This window comes from Arctopsyche grandis, chromosome 7 (genome assembly GCF_051622035.1).
Source record: "Arctopsyche grandis isolate Sample6627 chromosome 7, ASM5162203v2, whole genome shotgun sequence".
NCBI lineage: Eukaryota > Metazoa > Arthropoda > Insecta > Trichoptera > Hydropsychidae > Arctopsyche > Arctopsyche grandis.
Genome location: NC_135361.1, coordinates 30129543 through 30157098, shown reverse-complemented (window position 1 = coordinate 30157098; position 27556 = coordinate 30129543). Strand labels below are relative to the sequence as shown.

General features: G+C 31.4%; 1 protein-coding gene across 1 annotated transcript; it reads left to right on the top strand.

Annotated features, from left to right (window-relative positions):
* Nucleotides 1-682: 682 nt before the first annotated feature.
* On the top strand, nt 683-25618 carry LOC143914295 (carboxylesterase 5A). Its single transcript, XM_077434461.1, has 3 exons — nt 683-1219; nt 22181-22290; nt 24242-25618. The coding sequence occupies exons 1-3, from the start codon at nt 817-819 to the stop codon at nt 25616-25618; spliced, it is 1890 nt and encodes a 629-aa protein (XP_077290587.1). The 5' UTR covers nt 683-816.
* The last annotated feature ends 1938 nt before the right edge of the window (nt 25619-27556 follow it).

Genomic DNA, 27556 nt, shown 5'->3' with positions numbered 1-27556 from the left:
AAATCACAGCGAGGCCCAAATGAATGAGAGTAGATTAAGATTCCACTCATACATTTTATACATTAACATAAAAAAATTGTAGTCCTATAGCATGTTTTTGACTATTTTTGTATTAAAAAATAACAACAAGCATCAAGATGCAAACGCACATGGCTAAGGCCAACAAGCGACTGCATGACTCAATAGCCATGCGCCAAAAGCGACGAAAACAATAAATCTCTTTCTCTCGCATTGATTTATCGATAACCAAGAATATGCAAGCGAACATTCAAAAGAATGACTTATCGCTACCGCCTTTAAATCATACTTTGGAACGTAGAAATGTATTTTTTTTACGACGTACCCCTTTTCTAAATCATACAAAAATTTTTAAAATAAATTTATTGTAGTTCATTCTAGGAATACAGGAAATATAGGGTGTATAGCTTTGAAAACCACATAGTTATTACGAGGAACGTAAAAATTGGGGCACATGCATACCCCACTTCGGTGAGGGAGGGTTAAAAAAAATGTTAAAAGTTATAATTTCGTTTTCATTGAAAACTTACAGTTTCACAAATTAATTTTCAGCAACACACACATACATATATGTACATACATACATATACACGCGAACCGTTGGTTTCGATCCAAATGGGATCGAGACGGCAACGGGAGGTAGCATTGCCTTTTGTTTGCCGCCAGTATCGTGGAGACCCTCCCCTCAGAAGGCCGTCTCAGAGGGAACCCTTCGGCATGAACCAGAACGAAAGACCACAGAATGTCCACGACATGTAACTACGAGTAGAGCCACGACTTTGGAACTACAGGACAAACATGTCTCGGGCGATATTTTGCCTCCTCGGGCTCCTTTGGTCCTTCGCTCTGGCCGCCAAGGAACCACCGACAATCACCCTTCCCGGCCAGGGCATGGTCATGGGAACTTACAAGACCATGTTCAGGACCCAGAAGATCGCGGCTTACTTGGGCCTGCCCTACGCCCAGCCCCCTGTCGGCTTCAGAAGGTTTCAACCCCCCGACGTTCAGGATTTGCCCATCTGGGAGGGTGTTCGAAATGCAACGCAACCGGCACCGTCTTGTCTCCAGGACGTCTCTGGAAGGAGGACCAAAAGGAAACATGATGAGCTCTTTCACAAGCTGCTGCAGTCGCAGATGGACGACCAGGAGGAGAAGATATACGACGAGGATTGCTTGTATCTCAATGTCTACGTGCCTGATGGTGAGACTTTTGAATTTTGTATTTATTTCTAAATATCGCGTCTTTAGAGCACAATTGTGATAAGTCTATAAGATTTTTTCGTAAAGTCTCTTTATAATTTCACTCATAAAAATTTCTGTTTCAGTTTTTGGCATAATTTTGCCCGTTGACATTTCAACTATTAATTTTATAAAGGAATCGACTCTAGATTTGAATCTAAATATAATATTAAGCTTTTGAATGCATGTATATTATGCTCTAAGTAATTAAATTTAGTCAAATCATATCATACGTCATAAATATATATTTTTTAAATAATTAATATAAAAATCAGTTTCATTAACCGATTATGATTTTGGTGTCACTTTTTTGATGATAATACCATTAGACGATAGTTATTTATTTATTTATATAATTTTAGCTATTTGGCCAATTTAATACATACTTCTGTAACATATTTACATAATAAAATCTTATTTATATGAATTTGATATAATTGAATTGTATACGTTATACATATTGATTTGTACATATTTTAAAGCTTTATTCAATAAAAATATCTAAATAAACTTACTTTTAAATTCAATTTAACATCAATTTTCAAAATTAGTTTTTCCTTTTTAAAACTTTATTCTTTTTCAAAATTAGTTTTTCCAATAAGTCTTAAAATAATATTTTAAGCAATAAAATATTATTTAATTTTACAAACAAAATGTGATAAATTTGACTGTTGTATTATTTAATCAAAATTATAACTATATGAATTTATTTACGTACATACATATGTATATAAGGTTATCAATGCTGTTGATTAAAATTGATAAATCAATATATACAATAATATGAAATATATCGCATGCCATGTTTTAGTCGAAAACAAATTATTTTTCGCAATCGTTTTAATTTGCAATTTGATAACTTTTTTGATATCACATGAATTTAGCGCACATGGATTTACTCATACAAAATTACATTTCAACTTGAACCAAATTGTCAAAGTTAAACTAGCAGTTTCAGTATTTGTGTTTATATAAAATTTGAAAATATGTATATAGCATGCAACTTTGATTAGGATGAAAATTAAAATGTAAATGAATAATAATAAAATTCGTTTAATAATAAAATAAAAAATGTATATATGATTAAAACACGTGGCAAATTCGAACACGTGGCAAAGTTTCCTCGAGTAGGACTTAAAAAGCATTTAGAAGGGAAACACGTGGAAATGAATATTTATAAGGCACGCATAATAATACAGGGCCCTTATTATTATCGATAATTTCATTTTTCACTTCCTCATTTGCGTGCCACACACGAGAAAGCCAATCGAAAGAAAGGAATTGTCGCATGCGTAAAAATTGCTTCTTGTTAACGAGTGTATGTTTTGCGATTTATTTTAACTGGAAAAAAAGTGTAATTTGTTTAAGTTTGCGAATGAAATCAAAATTAAATCGCTTAAACTACCTGAATTGAATTTATTTTGTATCTTTCGTAATGTTTTTAGCATCGTTTGCATGCTATTTGCATACGACGAGCTTTCGCGGAAATTGCTCTGGGTTTTAATGTATGCGCCGCCGCCTCGGAAACGCCACAGTTTGCAGTTCTTTTTCGAACTAATTACGACTTAATTTTATTACTTGGGTGGCAAAAAATGCATTGCTGGAGCGTAATGCACTTTGGTTTGCAATGTGAGCAAATTCGAGATACATTTTCCTAACAAAGTTGAGGAAAAATGCCACGCGCTATGTCGTAAGTGAATTTGCACTCTTACAAAATTTCACATATATTTTTTATTATTTATATTTATCTTTCGATAAAAAATAATGATTTTACAAGGCATTTTTAAATCATATAAATTTGAACTGTTTTGCATATATAAATTAATCAACAAACATATTAAAACAATGCTTGAAATTATCAGAAAATTTTAACGAGAATAGAATTTAAGATGTTTCAAACATAAAAATATGTTAAATATTTGTTCTTTTTGGTTTGTTTTTCATCCTTCATAAAAATGTATTGAATATTTGCTCAATGTTATTTTATTATATTAAGATTTTAAATTCATATTTTTTTTTGTTAGAAGAGAATAATTTGTTGATCTTTTAAGTCACGTTAAATCATAAAATTTCGTGTAAAGTTATAATAATACTTGAAACTATTGGAAAATTCTAATATTTCCGAGTTTAACAGGGTTTTAATTATTATGTTTCAATCATAAAAAGAATCCTCTCTTGCAGTCAATCAGTTTTATTCCAATGTCGCTCATTGATAATTTTTAGGTTTAAATAACCGGTTGTTTTGTCTGTTTTTCATTTAATAATATTACTGAGGAATAAACAAGATAATACAAAGTTTTTTTGAAATGAAAATTTTGAACATCTCAAGCTTTTTAAAATGCTAAACGATAAGTAATTAATAGCAAGTGACGACACGTAGTTATTAGGGCATGAAGGAATATTTCCGTCGTAATATTCAAAAAGGTTGCGATATTAAAGATAACACAAAAGACTCGTAGACGTCCTCGTTATATTTCGAAAAAGCTCCAGCAAAAGGTCAGTGCCGATACAAAATACTAAACCTTCATTTTATGTATATCGTAGGTATTATTTGTTTTTACGACGGTCAAAATGCCTGTGAAATGTGTCGAAATGAGCACTCGGAAATTCATACATAAATATGTATAAGTACGTATGTACGTACATATATACATATGTCATTACAAAACTAGAGAGTTTACCACAGTTGGGGATTAATTAGATCAATTGTGTGTCGTTGTTTGTAAATAAATAATTATACTGGCATAAATAGATATACTTTATCGATCCTTTGGACCGATAAGCCCTTTTGAATATTGACACGTAAGGGTGAATATTTGAATCGGATTATCCGAAGAATTACATGTGAAGTCTAACTTATCGATAATTCATTCGTATGTATTGAATGTCTTTCTATTTGACATGGTTCGGTTTTTATTTAAAATTTATTTCGAAATTAAAACAACATTAGATATATGAGCTGTTATATTTTAAAGTGATTGCTATCACTTCTTTTAATTCGATATGTCGATAATCTTAGAAAAGCAGAATAAACAGTAGTGAAACAATAAAAGGCAGTATTGCTAAATATTGTTAAATGCAAAACATTATATTTAATGTTTTGCGAGATATTTCTCATATGTAAATAAGATTTATTTTTATTTTATAATAATATTTTTAATTACTAAAATAGTTCCGTAAAAAAATATTGGGATAAAAAACCAATCCTTATGTGAGAAATCATAATATTATGAAATAAGTTCATAATATTATGAAAAAAAATGTGTAAGAAAGAAGCATATTTTTAAAACTTTAAAACTTTTAAAATTCGCTAAATAATCAATTATATGTATTTTGAAGCGATAAAAAATTACATTCAATATAGAAATCATCTCATTATTGTTTCCAATACTCACTTTTGGCACAGCAATACTATGTAGATTATGGGATAAAGACTGTAAAAACTAAAAATCGGATAAAATTGCGCAATTTTTTAAGCACTCATATCTCATAAACGAGAAGAGATATACGAAAATCATTTTCATATTTGAATTAAGTGGGTCAAATTTAGAAGAAAAATCATGATTTATGAACGGATAATCGAGAAGAAATTGTACTTTACTTTAATTGAAAAAGTATTACTAAATATTATCTAAAGAACAAAAACATCATTAAAATTTTTACTGCAGAACCAATTGCCTTTTTAATGATTTTTAATTTGAAAACTGCATGAAAAATTTGATATTATTAAAGATTTTCTGTATAAATGTATTCATTTTAATTAATGATCCATCGAATCTACCACATAAAAAATCCTTTTAAAAAACAATAATTCTCGAGCATATCTGGTATTACGACCTATTGTAATCAATTACTCCAAAATTCAAAGTTCATTAATCTTTTCAGTACGTAACAATTAAGCTATCGTGATCCAGTATAATTTGGGACTTAGCCTTTGTATTGTTTGGACTGAATTTGATCCACAGTTCGCCGAGGTCAAGGTTGCTGTGTCGAATTTCTAATCTTACCAAGTCAGTCGTTGGTTGACCGTTATTATGCAGACGGGTGCAATCGTAATTGCATAGGGGGAAGTTCAGCCTCCTTTACGATTGCATAATGTGCACTGATGGTCTATTATCAATGGAAATATATGTGCAAAGTTCAATTATATATACATACCTATATATGAAGGCCACATCGACCCAGGGGTGAAGAACCGTCGACACGCGAGCCAAACTTCGATCCCTTCAATTTCTCATACGGTTAACTTCACGCTGTTTAAATTCATGCTGGACGTTTAAAAATTTATAATAATTATGATTAATTAAAGAGTGCTTACTTCATTATGTACTTGTTAAAAAGAAAATGACTATTCAACTACCCTTAAGTATGTATTATAAATTACAAAAAAATAATCTTAAGGTCTTAATAGTTGACTTTTGTTGAAGTTGGATCACATTGAGAGTCGTAGTAAGAAAAGTACTCGAGTTAAGAATTTTACAGTCGGAATTGACATCAGAATAAGAAATGGATCTAATATTAGAATCAGTTTTGAATAATTGGAATAGAACAAATAAGAAGCTGGAGTCCTTCCAAAAGAGCCTACTAGGTTTTTGAGCGGAAAGGGCATATGCATTGAAATTATTTTGAACATTTTGATGAAGCTGAAGATAAAATAAACCGCCTGATTGCAGTTGAAACTATGTCTATTTAGATCCATTAGCAAAAGAATCTTTGCAACTGGGAAGCTTCTAATCTAGGGTCGATTGAATCGTCTACCTGGACCTGGAAGCCTTCAGGCTGATTCTTAAAATCATTTCTTGTTATTAACAAAGTATCATTGAAGTATAAGTGAAGGAGTGAGTCATTTAATGGGAAAGGATCAGTCGAATCTATGCAGAGTCATAGTTGAAGTTGAAATCAAAGTTAGAGCAAGAAAGGTATTCAAATTTAGAGCTTAGAGTAGGAACTGGTATCTACATAAGTAACAAAGATCTGATGTCAGATCTTTGTTACATCAGATCATTTGCTATTTGGAACTGATTATCTGATTAGATGTAATATTTGGAACTGGAGACAAAATCAGATATAGATATGAAATGCTGAAGTCATAGTTTTGTTAAAGTATGTCAAACTATTATTCCAAAAGAGTTTGTAACGATCTATATGAAGACGACAGTAAAAAAGCAGTAAAATGTTGATGATTTTTGATTTGAAGTATTATACTGCAATGAATAATATGTAGGTCCATTGAGGTCTACTCACTTTTTTTTTAAGTTGGAACTCTAACGCATCTGCTTGTCTTCTCCAGCAATGCCTGTCCTGTAACACTTTTGCAAGTTAAAATCATGAGATTGATTTTATCAACATCTAAGCTGTATGATAACTCGTCTTCGATATTTATGAAAACAAGTACAGATGGAGTAAATTGAGTTTGAAAACCCCTGATTTATCGTGGAAAGTAGTGCAAACGAGGGTATGAATCAAGCAACTTCGAGCAGGAGAAAAACAATAGAAAACAAACAATGAGTACAATCACTGAGTTTGCGAACCGCCCTTCAGCTTACCCTTTGCTAAACGGTCAGTTCTGGCGAATTAACTGAGGGCAGTCAGTCGTTCACCTGACATTGCCCTCCACCGGATAGCATCGCCTTGTGCACCGGTGCTCGTGTGACCTGGAGATACCCTCGACATGCAACCCCTAGCTGGGTACTAATGTAGACCCAGCACCAGTGATATGCATCAAGGGGTAGTCACCGGGCACGAAATGAGCGTGACTCATTTAGGACCGTTTCGAAATGAGCAACGAACTTTGATTCGATCGTTTGAGCGAGTCAATGAGGCAAAGGTCGCTTACGAATGGGAATCTTGTGGGGAGAAGGGTCACGAAGAGAAATGTGGTACCCAAGAGTCAGTAGGAATCTCTAAGTCAATGATTAGATACTAGAAATACGTAGATAGCAATAAATAAACCAGTCGTATATTTTTAAATAATGTACCGAGTATTGTAATCACATTGAGTTTTATACGTACGATTTATAAATACATATGTAGTTACATACATATATTTTGTTTTTGTGAATATTATCCCAAAATCAGATTTTGCAAAAGATTCTTACAAACGAAATATAGAGATTTTCCTATTGATATATCGATAGAGTAATGAGATTGAAATGGCAATGGGCGGGCCACGTGGCTAGAAGAATGGACGAAAGGTGGATAAAAGAAGGGCTTTAATGGTACCCGATAGAATGCAAAAGGGTAAAAGGAAGACCGCAGGGAATACGGGTAGACGAAATTAGGAAAGTGTGTGGGGTGAAATGGATGAGTGTGGCGCAAAGCAAAGACGAGTGGAAGCGTATTGGAGAGGCCTTCATACAGCAGTGGATGGTGAATGGCTGTTAACGATGATGATGATGATGATGTCTCCCAAAGGAAGATGGTTGGATGAAATTGATGAAATGGATGAAAGTTGTGAAAAGCGGAAACGATTGAAATCGTGTTGGAGAGGCCTTCATCCAGTAGTGGATGGTGAATGACTGTTAATAGCGATGAAGATGATGATGTCTCTTGTAGCGTCTTTGATTACAAGAAGCAAATTCTTTTGTATTTCTCTACATATTATATTTACTTCAATTATTTTGTTTATTTTGGAAGCAGATTTAAAATCATCTGCTTTTTGACTTTAGCTGTTTTAAATATTACTCGTGCACTTCAATTTTTTTTTTTGCAAACTGTAACCTTGCATGAAATTAGTATTCGATAAAGTATCACTTTTGATAAATTGGAATAGTATTACTTTATGTATACAATATATCTATAAGCTTTTACTATTGTAACGTTCTGTAGCTTTTACTATTGTAACGTTCTGTAACGTTTTGTAGCTTTTACTATTGTAACGATTGGTGCTCGTCAACCAGTGGTTTACTAGTGCTGATCACCTCATTTCGCGTTCGCGCCAAAAAGGCCTCAGCGTATAAACGAGCCGTATACAAAAATAACACTGTTCGACACGAAAAATGGTTCAGAGACGAGATACGACTTTTCTTATAGATCTATGCCTAGTAAACATAAATCTGGTAATAAAAAATGTTGATTGGCTTGAGATTCGGAGATATGTGTGTTTTTTAAATCGCGCGATTTTTCTATATCTTCGTGTTGTTCGGATGATGTCTCAAAATCTGTCAATTTCCTGTTCAAAATCAATATTGAAATCTATAGTCGGGTATTTTATCTTTCATTTGTAGTACTTTTCAGCTTTCAAATCTCTCTAAGTAGCCGTCCAGTTCAAATCAAAAGTCAAAAGTACGTATTTTCACTTGGGATTTTACCCACTGTTAATAATATTTTATATTGAGTATTGAATCTGAATTGAATTAATAGGGATAATATATTAAACTGTCTTTATATGAGAATTAAATAAAATTCCACTTAGAAAAATCATTTTTCGACTATTCTTGTGGATTCGTTTATTTTATCGAGGTAAGCCAGTTATCAGTAGAATTTTTGTTATTAATCCAAGCAAGCAGTGTGACTCGAACTCATAACCACACTGACCATAGAAAAATATGCTAACCACTAGTCTATCCTGTTGGCTATAAAACTTTGTACGATTAATATAATACGATTAATAGTATAGATATTTTTACATTAAAAAAATTGATTATTGTACTCATATTGATTAGTTTTGAGTTCTTGTGTCGTATTTTGAAATATTTACATTAATACAATTTAATTATAAAATACGAAAGTTGTTGATATTATTAATATATTTATGGAATACGTATATATTTTATATTAATGGAAATTTATATTTCTTAGATGATAAAAGTAATTATCAACGTCATATTATGGACAGAAAAACTTACAGTAATATTATTAAAGACCTTGCATTGAATTATATTTTAATAATATTATAAAGTTAAATAAGAAATAATTAAAAAAAAAAAAGAAATTATTTTACGTCCTTATACATATGTATGTATGTACAATGTTTCAACAGAATTCTTACGCTTCATCAGATCGACTTATAAGTATTGCATCCTTAAAGAGTTCAGGCATTTTTTTAAAATGATTTTATGCATATTTTTCGTTGCCAAAAAAAACTACCTACATAAAGCTTTCATTAAAAAAATCAAAATTTTTTCACAAAGTAAAAGCCAATTTACATACATAAATACTAGTTAGTTGGGCGCAAACTTTTGATTGAAAGTTTATAATAATTTGTGGGCTTACATATTAATCAACGATTACTTTAGAGAAAGAGTTTTTTTACACGTTTTTTTTTAAATTTTCACGTACATGAAATAAAACGTTCGATTGACAAGTCTATAATTTATTTCTACATAAATAGACCTTTTGTTTCGTTTCGACCTTGACAAGTCTCGGGTCGTCAAAAAATACACGATTTCACCACACATTAAATATATTACAGACGAAATAAAAATGCAACTTGACCTTCCGATAAAGTTTGCACACACGCCAATCTTCAATTTTTTCGAATGAAACGTCTCGGTTTTCGTTTTAACACGCTCCATGTCGGAGTGCAATTATTATTAAATTTAAAAAACTGACCTTTCCATCAAACTATATAAAATTTTGTGACTTGCTTCAACGGTTTACTTTTTATTACGTTTACGAGCGGCACCGTTTCGCAAAGTTATTATGATTTCATTCTTTCGCCATTGTTTTGCTAAAATTTACGATACGAAACGACAAATTGCATGCTGCAAGCAATCGACGGTAATAAATTCTCATTTTGTTTCAAATTTGTTCTTTAAAAATGTAAATTTGAATAAAATTTGTACTTTGTTTTACAAACCTCCTTTACGTTTCACATTAAGACGAAAGCTCTAGCACTTATAAATATGATAATAAAGCTGTGTATAATATATATGTACATATGTGTATAATATGTATTTTAATCTCACTATTAATATTATTATTTGCTTATTATCTACATATGTGTATCATTTATATGGATCATTAGGATAACGTTATTCTTTTTATCACCCAGAAAGAAAATAACTATAAAAAAAGTGCATATTTAAAAAAAATTCCCCTGGGGCGAATGTAGCAATTGTTTGAAATTGTATTGAAATTTTTTGTGAATTAAAAAATAGCACATGTTATATAAGCTAAATTATATATGTACATGTAAATATTAGTGAAATTTTAACTAAGCTGCCCTTGCAATTTTATTATTATTTTAATAAGAGATGATTTTTCCGGAGACAATAATAAAATATATTTTTGAATTTTGAAGGGCACGGCAAATCTGAGAATATTTTCGATAACACTGTTCGACACGAAAAATGATGATAACTGGCTTATCTCGATAAAATAAACGAATTTTTGTTATTAATCCACAAGAATAGTCGAAATATAAATTTTCTAAGTGGAATTTCATTTAATTCTCATATAAAGATAATTTAATATATTATCCCTATTAATTCAATTCGGATTCGTGTAAATACGAGTAAACACTAGTAAGAGCTTTTTGTTTGAAATTTTACCGATTTAAAGTTCACCACACATCCAATTAACCCTTTTAAACGAAATCAAAAAATAGTGTGGCCAGAACACTATTCTAATAAATATGTTTCAATAGAAAATACTCAATATAATATAGTATTAACAGTGGAAAAAAATCCCAAGTGAAAATACGTAATTTTGACTTTTGATTTGAACTGGACGACCACTTAAAGAGATTTGAAAGCTGAAAAGTACTAAAAATGAAAGATAAAATACCCGACTGTAGATTCCAATATTCATTTTGAGCAAAAAATTAACAGATTTTGAGAAATCGACCGAACAACACCAAGATATAAAACATAAACACATATATCTCCGAATCTCGAGCCAATCAACACTTTTTATTACCAGATTCGTGTTCACTGGGCATTGATCTATAAGAAAAGTCATATCTAGTCTCTGAAACATTTTAAAAGTCATAATTTGTCGAACAGTGTAATCAATGTTTTGTAGCACTGCTAATATCAGTTGTATAAACATTTAATTTCATTTTATTTAAATCAATAAATAAAATAAATAGGTACATATGAAAAAATCAGCTACGGCGCATTTCTATTAAATTCATTCTATCCCCAATTATTTTCGATGATTTCATTTTGGCATCTTAGCTTGAAAATTAGCATTAAAAATAAACCTTTTGGAAATCAATGTACGTAAGTCTTTAGAATACTCAAAGGTACAGGCTTAAACTTTTCCTCAGAAATGCATTAATTAAAAGTATCGGATTGTTTGCGGTCGACCGATCGCATGTTCGCATATCGCGGATTGCATCGGACGAATGCATATTATTTGCACTCAGCGATTGAAACCTCACAATGCAACATTTTAAAGCGACTGTTAAACATCAACGATGACGGTGGGATAACACGCCACGCGCCAAAGATGCTCCGATGACGCAAAAACGCGTCAAATTCAAAAATACTAGTAAACGAGTTCACGAGTTTCAATTAAAACGCTTTCCATTACAATGTATGGTGATTCCGATCAGTAATGCCGTCACTGGAAGGTTAGAATTTATTTTATATCCGATGTTAAAAAGTGTTTCTTTGTGATTTTTCGGCTTCGGTGAGTCAATAGTACTTACGGTCGTCCCGGTGAGGTATGGGGGTGAAACAGTAGCTGAGGTTGGGGGGTTTTGAAGACTTTGCTCCAGGGTTGGCTTCTGGCAGTCGCATTATTACACGGAGGGAGATTGCGTGACGGCCAGCATTATAATATATACAACAATCCTCGGTATCGATCGGTGCCATTCATTTTGCTGGTATTGCCGTATTCCCAGAGGCTCCCAAAGTGGCGTGCGCATCCTCAAATCTAGATGGATGCATGTGCATAAGATTTATATGCGTATAAAGAAAACCTAAAAAAAATCCCCAAAATACACAGACACACAGACACACACACACACTTTTTCTAGATCATGAAAACGTGATCAGTGATCGATTCTGAGTTCGAATCAGTCAAAACCTCGAGTTCGAATTTTCGCATGATCACAAAACTTCATATTTTGTTACTACGTACATAGATAAAGTAAATAACTAAATAACACGAAAACCATATGAATTTAATAAGAGATAAGTAAAAATACGGTAGACAATGTGTTAATTTGTCACTCAATGAAATACAATACATATTTATGTATGTATGTAGATGCGGCAGAGATATGGGAGATTTCCATTAGTTTCAAAAACAATTTAATCGATTTTTTTTATTAAAATAAACTGAAATTACTAAATATGCTTAGTTTCAATTAAATATGAATCATTATGAGGGCTGTACACCCGAAACCTTAATTTTGTTACCGTTCCTTTCTTCGATATATATATTGAGTGTATGTATATATTGAGTGAATGCGACAGTTGAGCTTCGACCAGATAAAACGTATTTTAAATTGACACAATCGAGGTTTCGTATTCCACAATTGGGGTGCATCTATCGTTTTATTTTTTTGATTAATTATTTTTTATAGGAGCTAGGAGCCGCCAAACATCTATAAAATCGCCTCCTTTTTACACCCACGAAACGAGTCCAGCGTGCTTATTTAACGGTTGATTTAAAAAAAATACGCCGATAGATGCACAGAAAGTATCTTTCTCATACCGATGATGAAATTTTTTTAAAAATTGGTCCAGTTCTGGAGGAGAAAATAGGAGAATACGAAACCTCGATTTTGTCAATTTAAAATACGTTTTATCTGGTCGAAGCGCAACTGTCGCATTCACTCAATATATATATTGATATATATTGTCGCATTCACTCAATATATACATACACTCAATATATATATCGAAGAAAGGAACGGTAACAAAATTAAGGTTTCGGGTGTACAGCCCTCTTAAGAGTATATTTTTTTAAATATATAACACCATTGTATAAAAGTCGTCATAAATATTAAACAATTTTCATTTAAAAATTGAAACTTTTTGTTGCAAGTCAAAATTGTTTTTGATAATGATTTTTTTAAATATATAGAAAGCTACGTATTTAAGATATATCATATTTTGCATACTAATTTTAAAATATTTAAGAATGTATCTTTATCATAATGTTTTGTTTGTAGATTTGTGTAGCAAAATGATTACATATTTTTTTTACTCTGTATGTTTTGAATATAACTTTATTATAATTGTATATTAAAAAAATAATATGGTAATCGTTTTGCTATACAAATCTGCAATAAAACCATCCGAGAAACCTTACTTTTACTAGGCTTTTCTATGTTTCACTTAGCAGACGATTGAGCTAAAATTGCTACAGTCTTCTGATCGTTTTGAAACTTTGCCATTTTGCGCGGTTTGCTCAACGATGGAAATTTCAATCGATTTTTATAGTTCGATGGTGAAAAATAATCGCAATAAGCACTTCTAAATTTCTGAAGATGGTGACGTTTAATAGATTTAACCTTATTTCATCATCACTCATCTTGTCAGATTTTAATTGTTTAAACGCCTATAACTTTATCTTTTTCCCACTATATCTTATTGATTTATAAAAGCTTTTAAAGCTTATAAAGCTTATGGATATGATATGTTTTCAAAACTTATTATATGTACATAATTACTTAATTTCAGTTACTAGTCCAGGGATATTTCATAAATTAAATAAATATTACATATTGTATATGTATAATAATTGCCAAATTTATAAAAACATTGATACATATCTCGATTTTACTGATTATATCAGTCAATACTTGAAACAAATATTCAAAGTTCATAGTACATTTTAATATTATATTTATTTAAATATAATTGTCTAAATAATATAATATAATTGTCTATGCATTCAAATTGTCTATACATTATTTATTAAATGCTATTTATTGTATGGATATATATATATATATATATATATATATATATATATATATATATATATATATATATATATTTTGTTCACAAAACATCTTAGGTGTATTTTAATAGTTACTGATTCAGTGATCATTATCTATTTTATACATTATTTTTCTTGTTGGTACTTATAGTACTATCTTATTTTGATATTAGTGTATATAGTATAAATATAAAAAAGGCTCAAACACGTATTTACAATTCTTGTAAATTGTTTTTAATCATGTAAAGTCGACGATCTAAATCAAACTGTGTTCGGGTAATGTTGTTTTTGCTGATTTGATCACTTCTTTTAATAAGCGAAAAGGAATAATCGTCGGAATTGGACTTCAGAGTCCATTTGGATTAATTTCAGCGAAGCTTTCAGTCTATTGTGTCGAATTATTAATCAAAAAAACAGGCCTCGTCCCGCGGCGAACGTCATTCGATCCATCAAAGTCTCATCCCCCTCCTCAGTAATGATAGACAACTAGAAGAAGGGGTAAGAGAAGCTAGGGGTAGTTTCTAGAAATAGAGTTTTGCGTGTCTGTCGTAAACGGACGTCCATTTGGTCGACGGACTTATCTCGGATTCGGATTACGATTTGACCTTTTGCCTGATATTTGGGTCGGCCAAATGTCTCGGTGTCGTTCATTAAGGGCGCGCCCATTAGGGTCAAACTTTTCACCACCGGATTGATATAACGCCCAAATTTACATTAGTCTTAAGGCGATCGGTATTTAAGGATCTTAATCGTTTATTGGTGAGCTAACTTTCCGGTGTGTAATTCTCGTTATGATGATCGGAAAAGTACAAAGGTTCAGAACTGTACTACATTCGTGATTTGCTAGATGGTGTTATTATAATAAACAAATCAAATATACAATTGAGTATGTGAATGGTTACGTTGATGACGTGCTTTTATGATTTTTAGGGTAATCAAGGAAAATTCTGAGAAAATTATTCACCAATTGATGTATTAAATATTATGAGTATGAGTGCGCAAACTTTTTCAAATTGCAATTTAAATCGTAGTTCAATTTTGATATATGTATGTACATACATCGATATATGATTGTTCTTGTGATTATGAAAGTGGACTAAGTCATTATTTTCTTATGTATATTGAATGTACATATTGTTAGAAAGGGCGTCAACTTTGAATTGAACTGTGCAGTATAAATTGAACTTGTGTTTAAATCGATATAGTTTGAGCATTTGTAACATGTTACATGTTTAATGCTCATAAAATACTCGCTTGATCATTTGGATTGACTTAGTCAAACTTTTTTAACTTAAAACTTCGCAATCCGATTGAGAAATTTTAAGTTAAAAAGTTTACGTAGCATTCAAAAATAAATTATCAGTTTAAAGAGCAGACAAATCTACCGATAAATCTCTGCTTACGAAATCTTTTGGTGCTACGACAGATCCTACAAGAAACTTACCGAGAAAAAAATCTTTCGAAACGAATCTTTTACCAAATACAACTTTGCTGTATAAAAACGAATGAATCTAAAACGTTCGGTCCATTATTTAATAAAATTGTAAGCTAGTGACTTACTGTATATTTTACTGTGAACTATTATTTACATTTATTATTTCGTCCATTATTAAAGACCTAGGCATTTTTTTCGATGAAAATCTTACATTTATTCCTCATATTGATTATGTCACTAAAAGTTCTTCAAAAATCCTAGGCTTTGTTATAAGAAATTCAATTCATTTTAACAATATTAACACAATTAAATTATCATTTTTTTCATTGGTAAGGAATGAACTTGAATATAATTCGCCAATATGGTCTCCTAGTTCACAGGTACTTAGTAATTCCATTGAGGGGATTCAGAATAGATTTATTAGATTAATTGATTATAATTTTTTTTACAAAATCTGACCCTGTCACTGAAAAGTATATTAAATTGATTATGATCAAACTTTATGACAGGAGAATAATATCATTTATTATGTCTGTTTGGTGTTCTCAGCGGAGTTATGGACTGTAGTGAATTAGTGGACCTCATAAATGTTCATACACCAGATGCAACTATTTATTCCACACCAAAAATTATGCCACTAGTTATAACAAAAATTCAACGTTACCCGACTTCGTAAGCTGGGAAACGAATTTAGCCATTTTAATTTTTTTAATATAATAAACATAGTTTAAAAAAATTGTTGCATCATCATTTTTCTGATTTATACAAATGCTAAATGCATTTTATTTTCTTGTTTAATTCATTCATTTATTTATTCAATTAGTTTTAAAACTCATATTTTTTCTTTTCTTTTCTTATATTAATATTGTGTTTTTTTTTTGTATTATTGTTCTATTTATAATATTATTGTTCAATGGTCCTTGCGGCCGTTTATGTAAAGTAAATAAATAAATTACTCGAGATATTGTATTGTATTGTAAACTAAAAATTTATCAGTTGCTTGTCGTCGAATAACAAATATTATATCCAAATTGCTAGACGCATGCTATTTTTCAGAAAAATAGGCTTTGTTAGTGTCTTAATTTATTTATCAATTCAATAATTTGTGATCGGTTATAATTGAATACTAAGTATTAAATAATTAAATGTAAATTATAAATGTATCTGTATATAAATTATTATAAATGTAAATTATATATGTATCTGTATCTGGATATTTGCATATCCAGTTTCTTGGGAAATTTAGAAGTAAACTGTGAAAAAACTGGTGACACCTATAATTTTCTAATATTATAGGCTGCTAACGTTTGCATATGTAATGCGATTATTGAGAGGCACTGACCATAATGGACACTTTTAAAGTTGTTTGCTTTAGATTGTGAAAGTAGAACGCTAATTCGGCGTGACTCATTGTTCGCCAAGGGGTATTTTATAACGGAAGGTAATTAAGGGGTTGTTACGTTTCTTAAGGGAAAATAATGCGACTTTTCCCAACAACGTATACAAGGCGACATTTCAAAAGGCATTAAATTCAAAAATAAAAAGTTTGAGAAACTTAAACTGCACGATTTGTAATAAAACCTATGATTTATAGACGAAAAAATTGTTCTCGATTCGATACAATATGTGAGTCGTTAAATTCGAGAATAATTGAATTAATTTTTGATTTTATTGAAATTGTTCGATGTTAAATTTTAACTCAAGAATGTGTTAAATTGATTTAATCATTTTTAAAAAATATTTACATATATATTTATATATTTTATCGAATAATTAGAGTGGAAAGATTAGATATCTCGCATATGACGCAATTTCGAAGTCAAGGTTACTACCATTCGGAAAATTCCGATTTCTCAACGATAGCATCGTCATTTCCTATCCGGAAAATTGTAATGCTAAAGTTGAGAAGGTCAATTCAAAGATAGCATTTTCTTTTCGTTCGATGGAATTTATTTACTTATCGAAATCGAAGCCTTGGCAGCGCCACGAAGATACATATGTGTATTAAATAAATATTATATAGGCTCTGAATTAACCCTATACTCAAGGGGGAAGTTTTTCTGCAGATTTATTCGCTTCTTATCGGACCAATAGGGCTATTTAACCCTTAAATTTTTGACCTATAAATTTTTCACCCCTTCATAGGGGCGGGAACTCCGACACGAACGAAGCGATTACAAACATTGGCCGATCCTTTGGCGACGATGAAAATCATAAAATCATCACGCAACTGTCTCACGTTTGTTACGAGGTAAAATATTCGCATAAAGTGTTTAATAAATTAGAAAAATATATATTGCATTAGGTTAATTAACCTTTTTATTGCACGCCGAATTGAATTGAATTAATTGGCGCGGAACACGACACGATTTCAGATATTAAATTGAGGCTTTTATAAATAAATTGCCTAATATATGAGCCTCAATTTAATATCTGAAACTGTATAGTGAAATCAGATAAATTGGCAAACTGTGATAGACATTATAGATTGTACTCGGAATAAATTATTTCATTAGGATGTCTCAATTATTGTATTATAATGCGACCAGAAGCATTACAGAAGTATAATATAAAAATAATATCTAATTTGCTTATAACGAACGTGGATGTTTCGAGAAAAATATACAAAATTTTTTTTATTACATTACTACCGAAATTATATCTGTAAAATTAGCATTTTATATGCGTTTAAACAATTAAAACCTAGCAAAACGAGTGGGGGGTGGAAAGTTAAATATATAAGGCTACAGGCTAGTGGAATGGGTTAGCTGTCACCGTCTTCAAAATTTTTGGATTCTTAAACGTGTTTAGTACAATTATATTTCACCATCGACTTTTCGGACCCAATTGAAATCTCTATCGGTGGCCAAACATCGCAAAATGGCAAAGTTTCAAAGCGATCAAAAGAGTGTAGGAAGTTTGTCAGACCAATTGATGAAGTGAAACTAATAAAAACCTTGTAAAAATGGGCTGTTACATAACAAATGTATCTATTATAGTATTAAAAGCCTTTTTTGGTTGTTGAAAGGTTGAAATTATTCATGAATCAATCGGGTCTGGGTCACTGCATCAAAAGTGACTTATAAAAGTGAAAATCGGGAAAAAATTTCGATCTCTCGACTGTCGTTCAAGTCACTTTCGATGCAGTGAGGGCCACCGGACTCGATCATATTAGTTATAATTAAATTTTATTTAATCAAACATAGCTTCAATTCAAATATAGCTTCAATTTCAAATACACAGCTACAATTTAAATAAAAGTCATTTGAGTTTCGAGTGTTATTTTACAGTAATATGTAGAAAGGTTAAGCACACCTCTCTTTACCATCTACGACGTAGACCTTGCGGATCGTAGATATGCGATAATGATGCATACACTTGTTTTATTTCTATTACATCTATTTTGAATATTTAAATATACATATATAATTTAATAATATATTTAATTTTATTTTTTTATTTTTAGATGGTTTTTATTATTACGAAATTATGTTCACAATACATTTTATATCTATTATAATAGCTACTGATCTACTGATTATTTTATATTTTACAATTTTAATTTAATTTGGTTAGTAATCATAGTATTATATTATTCTAATGTTAATGTACAGCATAATAGAAAAAAGAGCTCAAAAACCTATTCACAATTTTTATAAATGCTCATAATACATCTAATACATAATATTAATTATAGACTCTAAAGTCGACGATCTATAGCAGATTGTGTTTAGGTAATCTGTGTTTATACTTCAAGGGTATAGACATTTTGTTGTAATCACCGATACTCTTCACAAGTGCGTTAGTATGGTTATTAGTGATTCTGTCATAGAATCTACTGGTTATTTTGTTAGTAATGTCTGGGACTAACGGATTATTATTTATGGCATGCAGTTTTTTCAAGTTAGTATATATGGGTGTGTTATAAATTATTTTTAGGGATTTATTTTGTATTACTTGGAGCTTGGAAAGGTTAGTATTCGAGGCGTTATTCCATACAGGTGAAGCATAGGTTAATAGTGGTAATATGAGCGCGCGATATAATTTTATTTTGATTTGAGTTGATAAAGAACTATGGCGATTAAATATTGGGTATATTGAGGATATACCCCGCATCGCCTTGCATTTCGCTGCCTCAATGTGAGGTGCCCATCTCATTCTTTTATCGAAGTTACTCATAAATATTTTATTACTGATTTCCATTTGTATGTATATTTAAAATATTATTATATTACAGATTTAGTACCAACTTAAAGTAACGATGGAAAATTACAATAATTATTTATGATTAAATTTAAGTCCTCAAATAGACCGTGATCTCATCCAGTGTAGTCGAGTCGGTGATTTCGCCGAATTGGCGAGTCGCATAAATCAGGCGTGCTAAATGTGTGGCGCGCGGACGATAATTTGCGTACGGGAAAGCTCTGCATCGCGACCGTGTCGTGACATGTCACAATACACCCCTGGTCGGGGACAAATTGTCATTTTACCCTGGTTGAAATATATCACCCTGTCGCCCTTTTGTTGGGTGGGCATTTCCGCGAAAGGACACTTTTGCGCGAGCTTGAAATTATGTGATGAATTTTATTGCGAATGACATTTTGGCTCCCAAACTTTTTGTTATATTCTTTAGAACGTCAATCTATGATGTTTCAACAGATCTTTGGTTAAATCTCAAATTTAATATGAATGTTTGCATTCGATTGTATTGATAGTTTCGAGGCTTCCTGTATTTGTTGGAAGTATGTATTTGAATTAGTGAAGTAAAAATATATATGAGAGCCTTTAATTAAAATCTGAACAAGGCAGTAAACTTGTTATATATATATATCTTGAATATTTTTACAGTGTAATAGAAACTCGTTGTAATAAGTTGTAGCGAGTAGCGAGTCTTCTGTTGGTTTGACAGTTCTCTTATATGTAGTACTATTGATAAATTCATGAGAGTGGCTACACTAATGCAAGAGTGGCAACACAGACCTACCAAGTCGTAATAAATGCGACCACACGGTTTCTTCAATTATTATTATAAATTATTACAAATGGATTTTATGTATTTATATGACATTATTCATCTGAGATTTATTTTATATTATAGCCAACTGTATAGCTCAGTGGTTGCGTTTATGTTTAGCACCAAGAGATTATTGGATTCGATCTCGGGCTAATATTTAATATACTGCTGGATAGACTTGTATGTTTGTGAGTCCAAATCGATCGTTTCTTATCAGAGTTTGCCAATTTTATCTGATCATTGTTGAAACGGTTCCTCAAAATTGGCAAAAAATCATCTTTCCTGTTGTCACAAATCTTCTGTATTTATTGTGTGTATAATTTGTAAAAATTATGTACAAAATCTAAATCCATAGATGTCTCAATGGATTAATTCTGTAATTAATTGTTATTTCGTGTTCTCCAACTTCTGGAAATACAGTGATTTATGTAATAATAAAATGCTGAATTGTTTGTAATTAATTATCCAGGAAGGCGCATTGGAGTATCCCTGTCAAGCCTTCCTGATATATATCTATGTAAAATAAAATAAATATATATACATATGTATATATGTATATTTAAAGGTAGACGTGTAGGTTATAAATTCATATTTTTCAATAAGCGTCAATTAAATTGTGATTTAAATTAAAATTATAACATTGTTTTTAAGTCCATAGATATCTCAATGGATTAATTATGTAATTAATTGTTATTTCGTGTTCTCCAACTTCTGGAAATAAAGTGATTTATGTAATAATAAAAATGCTGCATTATTTGTAATTAATTGTCCAGTAAGGCGCATTGGGGTCTTCCTGCCATGCCTTCCTGGTATATATGTATCTATGTAAAAATAAAATAAAATATTTTTTTAATTATTATGGTTCAATCTAGGTTAACGCTTTTAGGAAAAGTATATAAAACATACTACCTTTAATCTATTTTTTTTTCAATTACCAGTAAAAATCAGTGAATAATTAATGAGAGAAATTGTTTACCGTTTACTGGTAATTGAAATTCGACAGTAAATTGCAATCCCTACTACTGAATCATTTACTCTTACCATTATTAATTCCATTTTCTTAAGAAACTGATTTAAAAATAGCCTTTCAAAATTACAGTAATAGTTTATCGATCTAAATCAAAACAAACTGTAAAGATTTGTAATTTTAGTATAATAATAGATATTAATTTAATAAATGTAATATTAGAAGTTAATTAATAGTTTATATAATGAATATATACGAATTCATATCGCGTGTATTGAATTGTAAATTTTCTTTTGTATAATACTGAACTGTTTGTAGATTCCCTTTCGCATTCAAACTGTATTAATAGATAATGCTTATAAAATGTACCGTCTTTTTTTTTACATACATATACATAGCCTACTAACTTTCATATACTCCCTTTGATAATATTAAATAAATAGTTCAACAAAGTTATATATTAAAACCAATCTAATTTTTACTTTCAAAGATTGTCATCAAAATAATAATAAGGTAGAATCGGATTAATTATTTTATATATATGTACATAGGTATAGACTTAACGATTTGTTAAAGCCTTCAAATTTCAAACAAGTTGATAGAATGTCTATTAAATTTCTTTGTATTTGTATGCATTAATGTAGTTTATTTTGTTTTATTTTAGGTCCATCCCCGAGCGGCGGATACGCGACCATGGTTTGGTTCCACTCCGGTGATTTTATGTGGGGCAGCCCTTACGATATCAACCCTTTTCAATTGGTCTTCAAGCAAAAGGTCATATAATATTTCAACTACTTATATGTACATTTTTTGTGAATTTTAAACTTACATAATACCCAGATCAATATTTACTCGATGCAATGCTATGAAATTGCTATATTTATATGCTAACAAGACTTTTACTACAAACTTACATACAGTAAGATTTGGGTCAAAATCCTTATAGCTAAATTACTGACTTTCCCAAAAGCAAGTTTGGCTATTTATAATATCGAATTGGCGAAATATAAATACATATATGATTTTTTAAAATTTAGTTTATTGAATATAAATATCAAAAGTTTTCTTTGGTTGTAAATATATGCATGTGTATACCATTTTGATGAATTTCTTCTGGAACATCATATTTTATATTTTATATTTTTATTTTATTGTCACAAATCAATACACACTCGCCATTACAGATTTGCTCCAATGCGACGGGTGTACGTTAATGAAATACATAAACAATCAGAAATCAGAAATACAGTAATACATACATATACAATCAGAATATATAGAATATAACAATTAATCAGAAATAATAATCATAGTGACATCTATGGATTTCAGATTACTGTGTATAATTAATACAAATTATACACAGGCAGATTTTTGTGACAACAGGATTAGATTTTTTAATACCAATTTTCAGGAACCGTTTCAGCAATGATCAGATAAAATTGGCAAACTCTGATAGAGAAACGATCGATTTGGAGTCACAAAACCCCCAAATCTAACCAGCAGTGGCGAGGACACGAACCTATGACTTCAGTGATGCTAAATATATACGCTATCACTAAGCCAAACTGCTGGCTAAACATATAACACACATAATATTTTAATCTATGTAGATATATTTATTTTATTTATTTATTTTAAAAATCAATACCATGGTGACTTCATAGGTCGTTCTAATGCGTCACTGTGGTTAGAATACAACTATAACAAAAATAATAAAAATATATAAAGCATATAACAGAAATATGTATATAAAAAAAGTAATAATTATACCGTACATAAGTAAAATTTGCTCGACCACTTCAGCATAACTGGCATTAAAGAGATCCAAGGAACGTGCCAGTGAGTTTAGGAGTTGAACAGCTCTCGGGAGGAGCGAGTTCATGAGCATGTTTGTTCTAGCCCTAATGGGCAACAAGATCTCACGTTTTCATAAAACTCAGATTTTCAGGGGCCAAAAATTAGCTTCTTCAGGACAGGGGGATTGTTAATCTCTCCTCTTAATAATTTTATGAAACGCTTCCCAAATAAATAAATATCTTTGCTTTGCAAAGGAGTCGAACCCGAAAAATCCCAAGAAAAAGGCACTAGGGAACATATATGGATAAAATCCAAATACCTAGAGATATAAAAATTTGAGAAATTTTCTTTGGACTCGTTCCAACATCAAGAAGTAGACCATATAATAGAGCCACTTACTGCTTCAATTATATACCTACTGATACATGTATGTTTTACATACATTTTACTATTACATTAATAAGATTGTATTAAAATATACCTAGTTAATTTAACGTCTACTTAACATATGAAAGTTCTAGAAGTTTGGTACTTATTTACTCTTTTCATAACTTCATTTGAGTTTAAATCTATAAATCCAATTTCGAACACAAATTAATTTGATTGCGTCACTCTTTCGAATAGAACTTCATGCAATTTCACATTTTGCAACTTAAAACTAAAGAAAATGAAAGCTCACACGCGAGTTGATTTTTTTTTGCTCAAATGCAACTACTTACTTTGAAATGGCCAGTGACCAATCGCCAACTCGCCCTTTTCTAGTTTAATGTGCTTTCGTATCTGATAAAAACCGCATTCACAAAAAAAGAGAGAAAATGTGACTGAAAATAAAAACAACAAACTAGGGCAACAAGACCCCACCTTCGTGCTGCAACAATTGTGTAACGAAAACTCATAAATCATTTTTGCTTGTTTTTCTTTTTAGGTCATAGTGGTCACCGTGGCTTACAGACTGAACATCTTCGGTTTCTTCACTACGATGGACGGAGAAGCACCTGGAAACTTTGGACTGATGGACCAGGCTGGAGCTTTGGAATGGGTACGACACAATACAGAAGCTTTCGGCGGGAACAAAGACAACGTTTGCATCTTCGGGCAAGGTTCTGGAGCAGTAAGTGCAGGCTTGCACTTGATATCAGGAGACTGGTCGGTCAAAACATTCCAAAAAGTCATAACGATGAGCGGGAATGTCCTGGGATCAAACATAGTCAAACCAGCAAGTAAGGAATTCGCCACTATCAACAGAGTAGCTGAAGCTTTCGGCTGCTTCCGAAGACCGACTTCAGCTCTAATCTCATGCTTGCGAAACGTGAATCCTCAGATCATGTTGGATCAAGGTGAGCCTTTGACAGACTGGGGACCGATCATAGACCAGGGTTTGTCCAATTCGAGCAAAGCTTTCATACCGGACTATCCAGCGAAGCTTTTCGAAAGGGACCAGTTTGAGAAAGTTCCGATACTTTTGGGTTTCACCAACATGGAAGATGCTCTGCTGCTGAACAAGGAAGACGTTGAGGATGCTGGTATTACCAAAACCGAGTATGATACTATGGTTAACGATATAGTACTTGCTGATCTAGCTTTAGATGTTAACAACAACACTTGTTTTACGAATCAACAACACATCGCTGAAACTGTCTCGTTCTTCTATGATCCTATTCCACCTACCCAAAACGAGACTGTTTTAAGGGAACTCTTCTTAACATACTACTTAGAAAAGAACTATGGAGCGCCTGCTTACATGTTAGCTAAGTATATGAGCAAGCATGTGCCAACGTATGCTTACAGATTCGATCTAAAACCACTTTCAGCAGCTGTCAACGATGGTATACCCAATTGGGTAGGAGTTGCGCACAACTTTGATTTGGTATTTGTTCTCGGTTTGCCTTATTTGGGATCTCCATCTGATATAGGACAATGGGAGAGTTCAGATAAGCGTATTTCAGATATAATAATGAGGCTGTGGGCCAACTTTGCCATGTCGTCGAATCCGACGAACTCGGGCGTGTACATAAATTGGGAACCGTTCAAGACGGAAAGTCCAGGGTTTTTGATCATCGACAGAAGTTTCAACATGAGCGGTTCTGGGAATATAAATTATAAAGCTTTCGAATTCTGGAACGAGTATTTTCCGAGAGTGGTCGACCTATCTACCCAATGTTGCAACGAAAGCAACGCTGCATACAGTTTTCACAATCCCACTTATTCGAATATTTTTTCCATGTGTGTGGCAACCCTGATAAGCGTGCTCGTATGCCACGAATTTTTCAACAAAGCAATCCTTGGAATGGTTGAATATTAATTTTATAAAAATTTAATTGAAAAAAAAATGCCTATAGCAATACCGAAAATGCCTTAGACATAGTGATAGTACGAAAATAAATATTTATTTCACATTTTTTCATAGGTTATAATATAAATATTATAATATACATACATCTATTTTGAACTCTTATCTTCACATTTAAATGTTTATTTATTATAATAATTGTATTACTTACTATACAATTATATATTATATTTATTAAATTCAATCGTGTTAAATAGTTACATATATTAGAGTAAATGTAAAAATATACATATATTATATGATACGTATATTCATTGTAGTTTAATGTTAATTTTAGATTTTTATTTACATTATTAAACCATAGATTAGTTGTTTATAAACTGAACATATTCATTTTCAATATACCTCAATTATTGTATTTTTTTTATTTATGTAAGCGTATGTGTTGTTGATTTGTTTTTGTAGTGTATATTTATCAGAGCTTATATTGTGTTATTATTGATGTATAAATAATGAATATATTATTATTATATTGGATAAAAGCGAATGTAAAAATATTAATATTTTAATAAAAATTTTAAGGAAATTTACCGATTTTTATTTATACTTATCATGTAAATGATTCATCTTACATTTTCAGAGTAATTTAAAACATTTATATTTTGCCTCTTTTTCAATTAACACCCCCCAAGTAAGGCAATTTTGCTTCCAGCTATATAAAGCTACGGTTTTTAAATCAGTTAATTTAGTATACCAACTCGTAATAAAAATAAAAAATTAAACTACATACCGAAGGCTAAATCGGTTATGTTTCCTTGTCCGCCATGAAAATCTACAGTTTTAAATTAAGCAATATAAAATATATACTACCTCATAGTTACATATATCAGCAAAACAGCAGACTATTTTTTTTTTACAAAAGATACATTTTTTAAGCCTTTTTCCCACCTCACATCAACCCTTGCAACGCAACGTCGACAAAATTGGTTACATTTAATTGTGCACTATGTAAATCTACAGTTTTCAATTAAGGATCATGAAATTTGTTATACTATCTCATAATAAGCTTATTTACACAAAGTATTTTGAAAATTTTAATACAAGCCGTTTTTTTTCCATTTCACATCTTCTCAAACAACGCACGTCAGCCAAATCGGCTGTTTGCTTGTCCGCCATAAAAATCTACAGTTTAGAATTTAGAATCATGAATTTTTTTATACTATCTCTTGATGATATTAGTTATACAGTAGATTTTGAAAAATTCTAAAAAAGTTACATTTTGTACCTTTTATTCCATCTCACACCGACGCGAACAACGCAACGTCAAACATTCATCAAAAATCAAATAAAAATATAAATTTAATTAAAAAAAACAATTTAAAAGCCCCCCCAAAAATAAAATACACCCACACAGAATCAAAACATCACATTCACCTACAAGGCGTGTCCATTTCTGCTCTCTTTGCACCGAATACAGGACGACCCGTCGCTATCGCACCCATTATTTTAATTACCCCCCCCTTGTTTTACGACCGACAAAAATCTAGGTCTCCCCATATTTATCACCTGACGATATGACATCGTCGTAATGGCTGGCTATCCAAATTAATTAACCCGGTTCGTTTGACCCGGTTTGTTTGCCCGGGCCGCGCCGGGTGCAAGCCGTGCCCGTTTTCGCCCGGCCACGTGTTTCGCACAGGTGTGCCGTTGCAGTCCCAGTTTCCTAACTTTAGGTTCAAAAGAGCCACTCGTTTTTAACCTTTATACTGCCACCGGTCACGATATGCCACACCCGCTCCAGCTCGATATCCCTTAAACGTCCTAAAACAGATATTCACCACTAATCATCCCCTCTACGCCGTTCTAATTAATCTTAGTTTGGGTTTTTTTATTTTATGGTGCTTTATAGTGCTATTTATAGTTTTGGGTTTGATTTTTGACGTTGAGTTA

Excerpts from the sequence above, each read along its gene's own strand:
- LOC143914295 (XM_077434461.1), top strand. The coding sequence starts at position 817 with ATGTCTCGGGCGATATTTTGCCTCCTCGGGCTCCTTTGGTCCTTCGCT. Across the intron at positions 1,220-22,180 it reads CAATGTCTACGTGCCTGATG|GTCCATCCCCGAGCGGCGGA; the intron begins GTGAGACTTTTG and ends GTTTTATTTTAG. Across the intron at positions 22,291-24,241 it reads AATTGGTCTTCAAGCAAAAG|GTCATAGTGGTCACCGTGGC; the intron begins GTCATATAATAT and ends TTTTCTTTTTAG.